Source organism: Metarhizium acridum (assembly GCF_019434415.1).
Source record: "Metarhizium acridum strain ARSEF 324 chromosome Unknown scaffold_31, whole genome shotgun sequence".
Taxonomy (NCBI): Eukaryota; Fungi; Ascomycota; class Sordariomycetes; order Hypocreales; family Clavicipitaceae; genus Metarhizium; species Metarhizium acridum.
The window spans coordinates 669,304-683,647 of NW_027094018.1; the positions used below are offsets into that span (position 1 = coordinate 669,304).

At 49.6% G+C, this 14,344-nt stretch overlaps 8 protein-coding genes across 8 annotated transcripts; 1 reads left to right on the forward strand and 7 right to left on the reverse strand.

The window, feature by feature from the left end:
* Window positions 1-260: 260 nt before the first annotated feature.
* On the reverse strand, window positions 261-1,331 carry J3458_005031 (uncharacterized protein; the record flags this gene model as incomplete). The annotated part of the gene is made up of 1 exon (XM_007808413.2): window positions 261-1,331. One exon carries the CDS (start codon window positions 1,329-1,331, stop codon window positions 261-263), a length of 1,071 nt encoding a protein of 356 aa, XP_007806604.2.
* Window positions 1,332-1,861: 530 nt separating this feature from the next.
* Window positions 1,862-2,750, forward strand: J3458_005032 (uncharacterized protein). The gene is made up of 2 exons (XM_007808412.2): window positions 1,862-2,226; window positions 2,335-2,750. The coding sequence occupies exons 1-2, from the start codon at window positions 2,144-2,146 to the stop codon at window positions 2,582-2,584; spliced, it is 333 nt and encodes a 110-aa protein (XP_007806603.2). The 5' UTR covers window positions 1,862-2,143; the 3' UTR covers window positions 2,585-2,750.
* A 3,098-nt stretch (window positions 2,751-5,848) lies between these two features.
* Window positions 5,849-6,570, reverse strand: J3458_005033 (uncharacterized protein; the record flags this gene model as incomplete). The annotated part of the gene is made up of 2 exons (XM_007808411.2): window positions 5,849-6,324; window positions 6,384-6,570. The coding sequence occupies 2 exons, from the start codon at window positions 6,568-6,570 to the stop codon at window positions 5,849-5,851; spliced, it is 663 nt and encodes a 220-aa protein (XP_007806602.2).
* A 27-nt stretch (window positions 6,571-6,597) lies between these two features.
* On the reverse strand, window positions 6,598-6,795 carry J3458_005034 (uncharacterized protein; the record flags this gene model as incomplete). The annotated part of the gene is made up of 1 exon (XM_066118566.1): window positions 6,598-6,795. One exon carries the CDS (start codon window positions 6,793-6,795, stop codon window positions 6,598-6,600), a length of 198 nt encoding a protein of 65 aa, XP_065976086.1.
* Window positions 6,796-7,638: 843 nt separating this feature from the next.
* On the reverse strand, window positions 7,639-8,313 carry J3458_005035 (uncharacterized protein; the record flags this gene model as incomplete). The annotated part of the gene is made up of 1 exon (XM_007808410.1): window positions 7,639-8,313. The coding sequence occupies one exon, from the start codon at window positions 8,311-8,313 to the stop codon at window positions 7,639-7,641; it is 675 nt and encodes a 224-aa protein (XP_007806601.1).
* Window positions 8,314-8,850: 537 nt separating this feature from the next.
* J3458_005036 (uncharacterized protein) lies at window positions 8,851-10,045 on the reverse strand. Its single transcript, XM_066118567.1, has 2 exons — window positions 9,574-10,045; window positions 8,851-9,501 (listed from the first exon to the last, which is right to left on the reverse strand). Exons 1-2 carry the CDS (start codon window positions 9,707-9,709, stop codon window positions 9,374-9,376), a joined length of 264 nt encoding a protein of 87 aa, XP_065976087.1. The 5' UTR covers window positions 9,710-10,045; the 3' UTR covers window positions 8,851-9,373.
* A 1,532-nt stretch (window positions 10,046-11,577) lies between these two features.
* Window positions 11,578-12,026, reverse strand: J3458_005037 (uncharacterized protein; the record flags this gene model as incomplete). Its single annotated transcript, XM_066118568.1, has 2 exons — window positions 11,578-11,820; window positions 11,880-12,026. 2 exons carry the CDS (start codon window positions 12,024-12,026, stop codon window positions 11,578-11,580), a joined length of 390 nt encoding a protein of 129 aa, XP_065976088.1.
* A 166-nt stretch (window positions 12,027-12,192) lies between these two features.
* J3458_005038 (uncharacterized protein) lies at window positions 12,193-13,548 on the reverse strand (the record flags this gene model as incomplete). Its single annotated transcript, XM_066118569.1, has 4 exons — window positions 12,193-12,276; window positions 12,330-13,130; window positions 13,188-13,252; window positions 13,323-13,548. The coding sequence occupies 4 exons, from the start codon at window positions 13,546-13,548 to the stop codon at window positions 12,193-12,195; spliced, it is 1,176 nt and encodes a 391-aa protein (XP_065976089.1).
* Between the last annotated feature and the right edge of the window lie 796 nt (window positions 13,549-14,344).

Sequence of the window (14,344 nt, forward strand, 5' to 3'; positions counted from 1 at the left end):
TCCAGTTGCAGCTCATAATATTTGCGGATAAGATATAAAAGAATAAAAACCTTGACTACTGGACGTTCCTCCAGTTTTGGCAGCCCAACAGCAGTCTTGCACACCCTGCAGAACAATGTGAAACGCGCACGACGGCAATTTAGAATGTGAGCCAGGACCACGAGACACCATGAACATAAATACATGGCACAAAAGTGTGGTGGCCGGATGCTATTTCCAGGGATTCGAGAAATAATCACGCCGAAAAGCTAACACGCCTGTTAGAAGGAATGCAAGTAATAGACATGATAAAACTCACCACCGGGGATCAAAGCACTCGCATGCGTGACATGCGAAATGGGCTTCAATTCCTCATCAATGTGTCCGCCACTTACATCCCAGGACTTTATCAATGTTTCGACCTTGTCTTGGAGCTCCTTGTCTGCCCCAATACAACGAACCCCAAGATACGCGCCAAACTCCCTAAACGCTAGCCTCTTGTATCGTTGCAACAGAGAGCCTCGGGAATGCTCTAGTCGATCTCGTAGCATCCGAAGCGACGTTTCCACAAACTTGTCCGCCCATGGCTCGTCGAGGCAAAACTGACACATCCACAGCCCCATGCCCAAGTCCAAGAAGTCGCTTGTCGGTGCTAGTTTTCCGGGACGCATCATGATGGCCGAGTAGTCCCCAATCTCAGCACGCAGGGACAACTCGTCCCCTTTGCCGTATAAATCGGCCGTCTGTTGCAAAAGCCTGTAGACAGCAAACCCCGTGGCCGCGTCAAGATGACCCTCTGATGGGACCAGAACCTCGTCCATGTCTGTTGAGATTTTCCAGACCATCCGCTTATTCCCCCCGACGTCCGGTACAATGAAGTGAGGGTGGATGGCCTTGCCGAGCTCCATCGCCCAGTTATTGAACTTGGGCTCGCCGGTTGCCACGGACATGCGGTTCAGCGCAAACATCCAGATGGTTAGGTAGTGGTGATATTGGCCGTCGCAGTCAGCCCCAAGTCCGGCCACTTTTCCAATCCGCAGCCCGCCCGTCAATGGTGCATCTTCCGTTGCACCAGGTAGCCTGTGAGATCCATCTCTGGTTCTCCCGAGAATGTCGTGCACGGAATACACCAAGCGGGCTGCAAGGTTGAGATAGTGCACCATCGATGTCTCTTTATACAGGGTCAGAAAGTTGATGACTCCAAACGCATCCGTCCACAAGTATCGACCGCGATGTCCGCCCGCGCCGGGCGAAGCAGGAGGAGTCCATTCTTCCGCGTCTTCGACTGTCAAATTGTCTAGGGGACCGTAAACGGCCTCCATAGCCAGCTTGAAGGAGTCGATGGCATCCATGCTCCCTGTCGTCATTTGGTCAAACTCACTAGGTCATGTTTTGCTTCGTGAGCTGCTTCATGATGATGGCGGTTTACAATCAGGAGCTTCGACATGTGGCGGCGCTTTAAGAAAAAAACAGATTACGTGGATACAAAACTCTAAGCCATTATATTTACGTCCGTAATTTTCGGGGCAGATTTCCACATGATGATTCCATTGGCTGGGAGTACAACGTAAGTGCCCCCCGAGCATCACCATGGTCCGGACTGACCCTGCTCCGTGTTTCCGAGTTTGTTTGGTTATGCTGCTAATGCAATCCTGGGCTCCATCAAAATCAGTCCGACGATAAAATGTACCTTTGGCTGGTATGCCCTCGTAGCTGGCTTCGTCCGCGAGGCAGAAACCCTCGAGACGTTCCGCCGCAAGGCATTCTTTGCTGCATCATCGCTTCGCTAGACACGGCAAAGAGTGGAGAAGAAGGGAAATGTCATTTCGGCGGCAAGTCTCCGTACTCGTGCCAAAGCTTGGAAAAGGCGCACATCGCCACACGCATAGATGACGTCACATGCACGATGCGATAATCCTGACGACATGCCATGCAAGAATCCAGGCCAGACCCAACTTATGTCCTGTAATTCGAGCGTGTGGGGTAGACCCTCAACCAAGTCGGCGCCAGGTTGAAGCGTCCAAGATTTGCATTATTTAAACTAGGCTGTTACTCGGCCACCATGGACGAGAGCACGATGCATCCCGTCACGATCCCATTCGTTCAGATCCACCCCTAAAGCTCGAAACCAACCCTCACACATACCCTCAAGAAACAGATAAAAATGGCATCTGTAGCATTCATGTACCACTCGGGTGCATTTAATTTCAAGTATTTTCAAGACGCCCATACGCGGCTCATCTCCGAGTAAGTATTCAGCCAGGTGCCCCTGAGACAGACCTTTCTGCGCACCGCCCACAGCACTCGACATCCGCTTTGTAGTTCGCATCCGGTGCTAACTGTGCTTCTCCAAAGGTGCTGGGGACCCGAGGGTCTTGAAAGCTGGGAAGTCACGCAATTCGAGCCTGGCCTGCCTTACATGGCACAGGTGGTACTGAAGTTTGAGTCGATGAACAAATTGGAAAAGGCATTGGCGGGCAACAACTCGATGAGGGTTTTCAACGACATTCCTTGCTTCACCACTGGTCAGCCCCATATCCTGAAAGGTAAAATTAGGGCCTCACACAAAACCACGCTGAAGGAGAAGAAGATTTTCGGCGAGTAGAGACTACGGGCAATTGACTTTTTGCGACAAGGGCTCAGTAAGGGTTTAGAGCAATATCGTAAGCGTTCGATTGATGGGATTGTTTGTCTCTTGCTTTTCTATCCTACCGTGCCTGTTACTCTGGCTATCGTCTTTATTACAGTAATAATCTTAAACTATGTCCGAATTGCTCCTAAAGCTGCAATTTTATTTTGATGCTACTGGAAATTAGTGAATACAATCCCAAAGCAATCCGAGTAAAGGACGTGCCTGAGTCCAGTAGAGCCCATTTATGATGGACCCTTCAACTGGCGTTGTAGTCTATTCACCGAAACAGCACGACTGGCTGTCCTCTGCGGCATATCTGCGAAGTGATATGAATTTCCGTAATTAGTCGAAACCTAACTCTTGTTAGACAGACCGAGTGAGAAATGTAAGAGACGTGCCTTAAATGACTCTAGCACTCCCGTCCTAGTACCACAATTCCGCGTTGACATAGTGACGGATATCAACTGATAAAAAATCGATGACTTCTCCGCCGGGGCCATTAATCTCGAAGTGCATAGTTTTGGCGTATTCGGAAGGCGTGCATCTCGCTAGTTTGCGGCAGTGCAGCGGGACACTTTGGCTGTTGTAGTGGAACTCTATAGATCTCGGGGAGTCCATCTATTGGGAGCTGTATTTATGAGCGCTGTATGCATATAAGTAACCTGATTTAATTAAAAGCTCTGTAATTCACACCTTTTAATGTGTTTTGTTTATAAAAAGATAAAAATACATTATCTTTTAAAAAGTGCTTTATAATATAATATTTTTAATCTAATAGCTTTAAGTAATAATAGTTTTAAATCTTATAAATTTCTTTAATTTTTTTAGAATTTCTTATTTTATAAATTCCCTTTTTATTCTTATATAAAGCGTTTTTATTAATATTTATTAAGGTCTTTATATTATTCTCTAAGTTTTATTAGCTTTAATTCTTAAAGGTTATAATAAGTAACTTATTTGATTTAGCAGCAGGCTCCTAGCTTTCAAATATCTGGCAGTGCCAACACATTATTGGACATGTTCAACCCATTACTCCATATTAGCTGGGATAGTTGTGGGCATTTGAACAATGCCTGATTGAGTGTTTAGGGTCACTATATGCCAAGTCAACAGGCGCGGCGTGAAGACGAATCAAAGCTCGACAAGCGTTTTCAGCTCGTCTCTATAACAGACCCAGGCACCAAATACGTCCCTGATAAGCGAGTTGCTGAGCTGCCTGTGTAGTACTCAGCCTACCAAGATGCCCTCGGACTGGTATGTGTGGATATCCCAAGATTGAACACGAAGACAGTCGGTATGCATGCCAGACACAATGAAATGACAAAATAGGTCCCCTAGAGTATTATCCAATGCTTCGCCTGCCACTGGTACTGTACCCGAGGGAATACCTCAGTGCGGAAAGCTAGGCTTGTGCTGTCCAAAGAGGACCAGATGTAATATTCCGTCGCAGCCACAGAGTATTAATATCTCTATTATCCTATGTTTTAGTGTTTGCTAAGGTCTTCTTTATACTGCATGAAGACCCAATTAGAAAATTCCTTACAAGTTAGCGGAGGCAGAATAGTCTCACCCAACCCTAAGCCTGAATCAACTGTTCTCACGCAACATTTCCCAGAGCAGGCGCGCCGCCTTCCGTGGCCTTGACAGACTAATCGACTCGTACCCAACCACAAACCCTTTAGGCCCGCCTTCATCCTCCTCCTCCTCCTCCTTCAACGGCTTCTGCAGCCCGTCCAGAAACGACTTTGGTAGTTATCATGGCCGTGTAGAAATACATCTCCCACGCCTCCGTATCTGGTATCCCGATCACGTGCACCCTCCAACCCTCCCCATTCGCGTCCTCGTCGTACCCCTTGGCTTGCTGCTCCTGTGCCAGTCCAAGCATAATGCTTACGAGGCACGGGTCCTCGCATGCTTATCCGGTCAAGCCAACTTCTCCTTCATGGCACACTTCTTGGCCACTGGTACGTTGGGCCATTTCGCTCCGCTACGTCGGAGCGGTGCCCACGCCTCATTCTCACGTATGGCGGCAATATTCTGAAAATGCACGTATGCCAGGCACCTTGTCCGCGATTTCGTCCCAAAAATGCCCTCCGTCAGTATTATTGCCACCCTGCCGCCGATACATAATCCTATCTCATCCGACCTGGGTTCTCGTCTTTTTGGTTGACTGTGATGTGGCGTCCGTTGTCGCCGGTCATCGCTATCAACACTACATTCATACATTCATTAGTGCTTGCCTAGCCTAACTAGCTGTGTGCCATACATACCGTGTTGGACTGACCCTCGGACTGGTATTATACCTGCAGAGTCTGTCCAGAGTACTCTGTCTGCGAGGCTTGCTTTTAGACATTGCCTTATTCTAATTCGTTTATAGATCGCAATTATTAAAGGCCCTAGTTAACAAGCCATCCCCTCTATGTTATCAAGCACCCTTTTCGTGGCTGGCTGTGGCTGCGACACCCAATACCAGGCCCCTTTTTGTATGGGATAACGTACTCCGTAGAAGCCGTCTGTACGGTCGCACCTTTATAGAAAATCGCTGAAATGAAGCTATTCCGAGATACTTATTATCCGCACAGGCTGTCGCATAATATTATTCATCGCGGCTGCCTGTTATAGTTGTTTTTTTAGTTAATAACTTTCAATACGGCCGGGAAATTTAACATGTATCTTTACATATAGATTTATATGTGGGAGTACCTAACATTATTAACACAGCGATATGTGCTGCTATAACAGTAACAGTGTGCATGCATGTGTGTTACCTCCACCACCTGGCCCGCGTCAGGCCGGCCTGTCTTAATTACCTTACTAATTGCTAGTAAATTCCGACACTAGCAGCTGAAGGGGCCCAGCCATAGAGGGGGTGATTGATAACATAGAGGGGATGCTTGTTAACTAGGGCCATATTATATCATATCATAGTATAGTATAGCATAGTATAGTGTAGTAGAAATATAGAAATATAATACATTTAAAGCTCTACTCACGTTATTTAAGAATAGAGAAGCTCGATAGGCAGGGTTAGTAGTTCGCAGACTACTACTAATTTGGTTGATTAGAAGCGTAAGATGCCGTGTTACAAACGTAATTACAGGTAAAAATCATAGTCAGTGGAATACGTGATTAGCGTTGCAACCACCTAGAAGCGTCCAAGGTAAATGGAAGAAAAAAGTCTTCAACAGATTTCATTGAATGGTAATTCCCTAGTCCTGTCAAGAAACCAGGATCCCGCTAGCCCTTCATGGATGTAAAGCCAAAGCTGACTGCCACATTCGTCGTCACTCCATTCCTCTCAGCCTCCCCCATCTTCTCAAACGCTGCGGACGCGAATGCCCTTGTCTTGGCACTGAACTTTTCCGACTTGGCGACCTCGAATTTGGACTTCCACTCTTCCCACAGCGACAGAGTCCACTTTTGCTTGCCAATCTCGGTGGTGACCTCCTTCTTGCATAGCTCATACAGAGCATCACCGGCGTATATGACCCACTGGGCTGCCGCTGAAGCCCACGGCTGGTAATCCTCTGGTAGGCAGGTCTCAGGGTTTCTGGTTGCAAAGGCCGAGGGTCGGATGAGAGCGCTTTGACGAGTTGTCTCGACCACCCCGCTGGCGAGGAGGCGTGCCAAGAAGGAAGAGAAGTTGATGTACAAAGAGGCCGTTTCTTCGACGCTCTCAACATGTTTAACCTGCCGTTGCGTGCCAGTGAAGCCTGCAAAGCTCGAGTCAGAATGGAACCAGCTCCCCGGGGGGGAAGGGGGCCTCCCTTACCTTGGTCAATTTCCCATAGCCACTGCTCCAAGCCATCGTATTTGTTCTCCGGCGTGAGAACCCATAGTTCCTTGTGCACTACTTCGTCGCCGACCTTGTGTGGCACCCTGTGCCGAGGCAGGCGTTGCAGTTGTTGCAACAAAGCGACGAGGAGGTTTTGGCTGTTGTGGTCATGAGGCACCACCATGGCAACCTTGCCGAGACAATCCCACAGTTATCGTTGCCCTCCTGAAGGCTTTTGCGGCTCTTCCTGATGTTCCACGATGATCATTTCGTCGATTTCCCAAGCCGTGGCAGCAGCGTCTTGCCTCCCGCTCACTAGGTCCTGAATGGCTATGGAAATGGCAACATCCGATTTGAAGTCGCCAGGGTGCAACAGGTTGACGAATACTGAGTCCGTTGGGTTCGGCATTCTGGTAAGAGTGTTGATGTGAAGCCTCGAGGAAAGATTTGCGACTTTAGATGACAAAGACAGGTTACGTTTTGTGACGCGGGTCTAGAAACGTTGTAGATTAAATATGTCAGCGTTGGCTATTGAAATGTGACGTCACTTGCGTGCAGGTGACACAATTAAGAACTGTCCTTCTGGTCCAGCACATCTCAAAGTACAATTTTCTGACATCATAGAGAGCCCGTTGGTAAGCTCAGACTTGAAGCATGGTCCATGGCCCCGTACTCGGGCAGTTAGGCAGCTATATATGCATGTGCCAGACCGCTTTATGTTGCAGTCGGCAGATGAACCCCAGAATCCACTTCCCCAGCCACCCGATTCCATTGATTGCCGATCATCTTACCACAGATGACATGTCCGCCGCCGATCCACAGTCGTCGGTCTGATATTTCGCGGGTACGCATCTCTTCGGGAATGTCAGAAACTCGCCAGTTTTCTTGCTGAACGCACTCCAACTACTTACGGTTCGTGGCAGGATATTTGCCCACCGACAAGTATACACTAATATACCATGACGTATTTAGTGTACAGCGCGATAGCCAGGTACCTGATCTGGTCAAATACATGAGAGGTTCTAGCGTCGTCTGTGCAACCATGTCTCATGTCCACGACATGGTCTCATTCACAGCCCCACCAGCCCAGGGTATCTCAAGATGAAGCAAAATGTGACATCGACTAATTCATTCTCCGCGTGGAGCCAATCAAAATATCCGAGTAGCTGTCCCTCATCTTCAGCGACGGTCTTGCCCTGTAATCTCGTCGACAAATGTTCGCATGACACATCAACGACTGATATAAAAGTCTTCATTTGTAGTCCTCAACAGACTCAACTTTTTTCCACCTTCGTGCATCATGGGCGTCCAAAACGGCGAGAACCGTCAGAATGAGTTGCAGAAGAAACATTGGAATCAAATTGTACTGCCATCCATGCATGATGCGCAAGTGCTGGACGACATCCTTCCTTGCGCTCGCACTCGCCAGATCCAGACGCAAAACCGCTTCAAACCACCCCTGCGGCGTCCACGTGTCCCTGGGGTATCTCGTGTCGACAAGTGCAGAAGCGAGGCCAACGTCAATAACCTGCCCCTCGTGGCTGTTTGTTACCGCGAAGACGTAAGCCAGTGTGGCGAGTGTGAATACGGTGCCCAGAACCGTAAACACGAGCCACGTGCGGTAGATGAGGTTGTTCAACTTGTTTCCCCAATGTATCGGCCTGCTTTGGAGCCAGAGGGCAAGCACGCCGCCGAGACCAACAATGACGAATGCTGTCCCTGCTGCGCCATTACTGGAGTGTCCTTGGTCGACTAGAAGATTTCTTGGCACTCCGATCAGATCAAACGTCGTGCCGTTGGACTCGATGGAGAATGTTCCACTCGCTGTGCTGTGCAGCCAACTGACCATGTTTGTGACAAAGGCCAGCTCGATGATGGAGTCGGCCATGACCGCGCCGAGGGCGACGTAAAGGTACAGCCGGTTCATTGCTGCTGTTTTGCATTGGCGTCAATGAAAAGCTGTTGGGTTGGGAATTCAGTTTAAACAAGTCATGATGGAGTTGCCTTTAAATAATTCGTTAGTTCTGACAAGCGCCTGATCAAGCTGACATGTCGTGTGGCTGCTTATTGCTGACCAAGGATGACGGGCTGGGCGACCAGCTACGAAACACGGTAATTGCCGATGGGCAGAGATTATCGGCTTCTGACCGAGTTCACGACTACGTTACTACGAATAGCCACGTTTCTATAGAGGACCTATCCGAGGCATGGCAGGCCTTTTTAAAAACTCCGAGTGCTGACACCGTGGTCGACTTACTTCTGGAGACGGCCAGTGGACAACACATTTCCAACCGTGTAGGAAAGTAATCACAATCCATCGCATGTCCTATTCTGAAAATTCAATTAAATCTCAAAACTCTCATAAAACTCATAGTAAACCGTGTGTCTGCTTACAAGTTGCAAAATTCCACTATACCATTACAACACATTTACACTCGGTTTAGAAACGCCGACAAACACGTTGCTCCGTCAATATAGCACATGTATACATGTACGAAGTACCAATCAGCTGGGCGGCATAATAAGTAAAACGACGGCGCCATACCAGAACATAATACCGGTGTATCATATCATCGTCTCGCAACCAGCGCACCAAGGCGTACATCTACAACCATAACCTATTGTGCTTACATGTTTCATACGTGGAATAAAAGCATTGTTCAAATTTTGACAATTGCCGTCATCAAGATACTACACGTAGCACTGCAACACAAACTGCGAGTCCCTTTAGACGGCCAACGCGTGTGTATTTTGTCCGAGAACACAAATATCAGCTAAATATACTCATGAACTAAATGAATGTGATTTCTGACACCAGTCGTGCGCGCCATCAATCTTTCAAGTCTGTCCTCGTAGCATTGGCCGGGCTCCGTGTTGAAAGGACGTTTCCGAGACCTTCCAGAATCGTTGTTTCCTCCGCCGCCAATGACGGACCGATTCGACAGGCAAAGAAAACTGGCAAGGCCTCAAGGTCACCAAACGCTGATTTAGCAACCCGTATTGACGCAGTTGCAGAAGCTAGCACTGCAGTAGTAGCATCTATAGTTCCATTCGCCGCATAAAACGGCGCACTGGTATGCACTAAAACCTCCACACCAATCCTCCGGGCTCCCAGCTATTCACAGTTAGTCCCTCGACATGCCCTTCTTTGAATATGTGACATTTCAAGTCTTTAGCATCAACGTACAGGAGCTGAGGCTCAAGGCATCCTTGGGCAGGCTAGACAGAGCAGAAGCGTCTTTGCTAGCGGGCTTGATGCCCTCGCCCGTGGTGGCGGCCAAGATGCTGCCGGTGAAGAGACCGAGGAGGAGAGTAGTCTTCATTGTGGAGGGGTGTTTGGTCAAGAGTTTTTGTGTTGTGGTTTGATTTTCTTGATACAAAGTCGAAAGAAGCTTGTCGATGATGGCTTGGCGAGATTTCGGCAGAGGGATGAAGGGGGGATATTTATAATTTTCGTCCGTCAGCCAGGACTCACGGTCCTCAGGGCGCTTCTACATGTCTCCCCGCTGAGAAGAGAGCCGAATCAGCCGATTCCGTTGTGTAAGAGCCTCACGAAAGGTTTGGTATCACAACTCACCTCGCAAACTGGGCCGTGCCAGGTGTCAGGGTAATGCTGTGCTTTGCGGGGAAGTGCCAATATTCTGACATGCATCGCCGTGTCGCTTGCCATCTCTCGCAATGACTACAGACCTCGAGCAGGAAGACCATGTCCGGGGTCCTACGTACGAGGACGAACCTGGAAGACTGGCCTGGAATGCAGAGCCCAGGCCGTATGTCTGCAACAGCCCGGAAACATTTGGCGACAGGCCGGACCCAATCGGGACACAAATCCCAAGACATGCTTCTGCACAATGCTGAAAAGAAGTGGTAAATAAGATGACCCTCTTGCAAGCCGGGACCATGGCGGCCCTAAGTGTTTTGTCATGAAGATACGCCTGCCGCGTATTCCATGCGACCAGTATCGGCATCTTGATCCGGGGCGTAAGCAGTGTTCATTGCCTTGCTGAAAAGGAAGCATATAAGCTAGCTTGGGGCTAATCAAAGTGAGGCTCTTTCGAAATAAGCCAAGCAACACAAAACAAAAGTTGCTGTTGCACCATGGTGGTTCTCCCCCAACGGCGCATCTTGGCCTCGGCGGAATACACATGTACACAACGTGGGGCTCCGGCAAGAAGTGAACGGCTCCAAGGATTGAGGTGGGATGATTCTGTGGCCTGGAACACAAGCCTGCTCAAATCATCAGTTTCGTGCGTCTACAGTCGTGATTCGTCACGGCTATCGGTAGAGCCGGGGGGCATTGTTACTCTGCCGCAGTTCGTCTGATGCGTTGTTGAAGGACCATCCAGGTACATGATGCGAGTAAATAGAGATGGTGTTTCTCAACTTTGAACCACTCTGAAAATACCAGACGGCATTGCCCCTGCGCAAACATGTCCCTCGTCTGGTTCTTCTCTCAAGAGTGTACGCTGCTCCGCGGCAAACGTATATGCCGAGCAAGTACCGTTCCAACGTTTCACGGCCTCGGCTCCCATCCATCTTGGCAGAAGCATCCCATGCCGGGAAAAGTCAGACATTTCCCCGTGGGGAAGAGGAGGGAGCTGCGGGTTGTCGGACGTAGGTAGGGTGCCGACCGTCCGCTTCCACAGCTGGGCATCAAGTCGGATATCGCGCATGGGGCGCGGCAATGCCTTTCCATCTCTGCCAGGCCAATACTTGTTAGAAAACCCCGTCCGGGTAGGGTTGCAGTCGGCCCTTCGGGATGCAGAAGCAGGTATGGCCAAGGTACAGGGTCTGTATGTACACCCAGGTAAGCCGAGTGATCGACATTGCATGAGCTGGACAGCCCTCACGGCGAAAGAGTTTAATTCGCAACTCGCGGCTTTTGCCCAGAGGCATGGTTGCCTAACTTGGGTTGCCTGCTGCTGCGCCTACACTTGACCATGTACGTTGGCGTCAGTGTGAAATCATGGTTTGGACAGAAGAACCCTTCTATACCCGCTGTTACGCAGCATATTTGCTCCTTGTGTTACTCCGTACGTGGTGCGTCCTGGGGTTTCACTCCGATTAGCACGAGACCGACGCCTCACTGACAAGCCCTCGAATCAAGGTTTCGTTTCTCCATGCCGTGGCTGCTTGTCAAAGTGTCAACTTGCCACGAACCGGCGTTGAGCTGTTGGCTTTGCGAAGCTGGTCAACCAGAGAAATCATTGTGACGGCATACAGACACGCCACTGTCCTCGGGTTCTGTGAATTTGCAAGCAGAATGGATAGATGCCGACAGTTCACGTATCGCGGAGACAACCAGCCGAGGTTCAAGAATCTGCAAGATTAAATCTAAGTCATGTCTCAAAATCGCGCATACAAGACATTCGCGTACTTGTGCCATGTCTTGCAAAGCCACGCCTTGTTCGCCGGCGCCAGTATTTTCTCGTCTCTTTTGCTGGTCAGCAAGTCGACTCTCATCAACGGAACCTCAGACAACATGGGTCGTACAAAAGTATCCGCCAATTGCGCATAATAAACCAGCAGAGGTGGGCGACGAGGAAACAAGGCGCTCGGGGGCCCAAATGTCAGTGTTACATTCACGACCAAGGTCCGAATGTACGTTGAAGAATTGCCTCGATTGACCGGGAGATACATCAGCCCTGCGAGTAATTTCGACAATCACAAGCCGTCCGCAACTCGTACAGGGCCTCAAACCCCCCTCGGCGATACGACACTGCACAAGTCCAACTCAGTCGTCGGACCAACAGTTGCCCATGGACGGTCCGCCTCGACAATACACAGCAGCGATTCGGCACATGTATTACGACCTTGTTTCTCCAGGGCCCATTTCCTCATACAGTGGAGGAGGATCCATCACCAAAACATCCAGAGATGTATTCACATGCTACCGTGTGTCAAGCGACAAATCATGATGCTGGGGCTCAAGACAAGACGTACCTGTATCTGACCGTCCACGCCCTTGGACACGCCGCCGGTAATTTCAAGAGAATACGTCACATTGAGCAGGCAAGAGGTAAACGTAGGCTTGCAATCGGGGCTGACAACGATGAACCTCCCCCAATCACCCAACTCGAGCTCAAAATGTTCGGTATGAATAGGCACAGCCCCGCCGATTATGCATCCACGCCGCGATTGTATGATGTGATGCCACGTATTCCGTATGCGCACCGAGACGCATGTCTTTAGCTGCACGCTCACGCTCCGGATATACAAATCATGGCCTCTCAACATTTCGGCGGGGGTATGCATAACCAGGCGCACCGGTGTCCCCCGCCCCCGGACGAGCACCGGCGGCTGGGGGAGAATCGCCTCCATCTGCAACGCAGGCGAGTACCGAGGGAGGGAATCGCTCCGCGAAGCCAGCAGCGTCGAGTCTCCCATGCCGATGCCGGAGTCCCTCCTCAGCTTCTCTGCCGGTAACGAAGCAATGGCCGATGTTGGCAAAGCCGTGATGGACGGGCTGCTGGTCAGTTGAATCTCGCGCCTCACCGTCGTGGTCCTCGTTATTCGGTGAAACAAGCAGCGTTGTACGCTTGCCGCTATCGAATACGAAATGCCCACGCTGACCTTGGGGGTGTCGGCGCGTAGTGACGGTGGAAGCTCACAGGTTCCAGCGCAGGCGCACGGGAGATTTGTCGGCAGCTCAAACTCAAACGGGCAGAGATACCCGTCTTGATTAGACTCGACGGCCGGCCCGGCCACTTGTCTTGCTTCGAGTTGCCTTGACTGCTTGAAAATCTTGGAACGGTAAGCTCAGATGCACATGTATGACTGCTCGGGTGTGAGGAGACGTACAGTGTGTTTCAGCTGGTTGGGACAAGAGCCGTTGGCCTCAGCAGAGACTCTAGCCTTTTCTCTACCTAGTATTTCACCACATTGTCAGCATCCATCATTATGCTCGGGTGAGTCAAAGTCCTGGTAAGCTCTCACCTCGCAAGGTCGCCGTGACTTGTGATATGTTCCTCAGCCGACACCCCCATATCACCAATGTACCCCGAACGGTATCGCCCGGTCGATAAGACGGCTCATTTCGTTTGGACTCGAGTCTCAACTGCAGCTTCATTGTTTCTGCATGAATCACTACAGTAACAGTATACAGCACAAATGGTGAATGAGTGAAATGATAGTCTGTTGCACCTGAATGAACAAGTCTCATAACCCTATATACCTGCCAACATGCCAACCTCAGCCAGGAGGGCTAGCGGCATCATCGGCATGTGCACGGGGATCGGCATTGATAGGACTGTGCTCACTGCTTGACAACTTCAGCCATGGCATCGGGGCTTGCATCCGACCACCAATAAGGCTCAAGTCAAGCTTCAAAGCACACGGGAACTAGTGCAAGATGGAGAAGAAGAAGAAGAAGGAAACGGAGACGAATGGTATTGCCTTGATTGGATGGATCAAACCAACGTGACCTCCAAAGTCCGAGCGTAGACTTGTCAACTGTTGGAAATGCTAGGCGGCCAATGGCACCGCTCCCCTCAAAGATACACGTCGTCGCCAATCCCCCAGAGCTATTGAACTTTAACCCTGTTGCCTGCATCGCTTGCGACACAATGATTGGCCAGAAACCACTTCTGTCTCGGGTTGACAACAGACTCAACATTGACCTGGTTGTTCACATGAAAAAGCTGGTAAAGAAGAGGCATCCATTTCCACGTCAATTGCTCGGGGCGCTCATCCATTTTACTCGGGGCGCTCACGCCCTAATTTTTCTGCGGTCAACCCCGCTGCCAGACCCCATAGTACATTCTCAGCATAAATGCATGGCAGCTTTACTTAACACTAAAAAGCTCTATTAAAAATTAACGGATTTTTTTTTTTAAAAAAAAGCTATAACCGTATGAATTTTTCAGTAAGTAGTAGCATTTTTCCTTCTTTAACACTATAAAGAAAAAATCTAACCTGAAAGTGTATAGTAGCTTAAAAAAATCATGTAAATTACACAA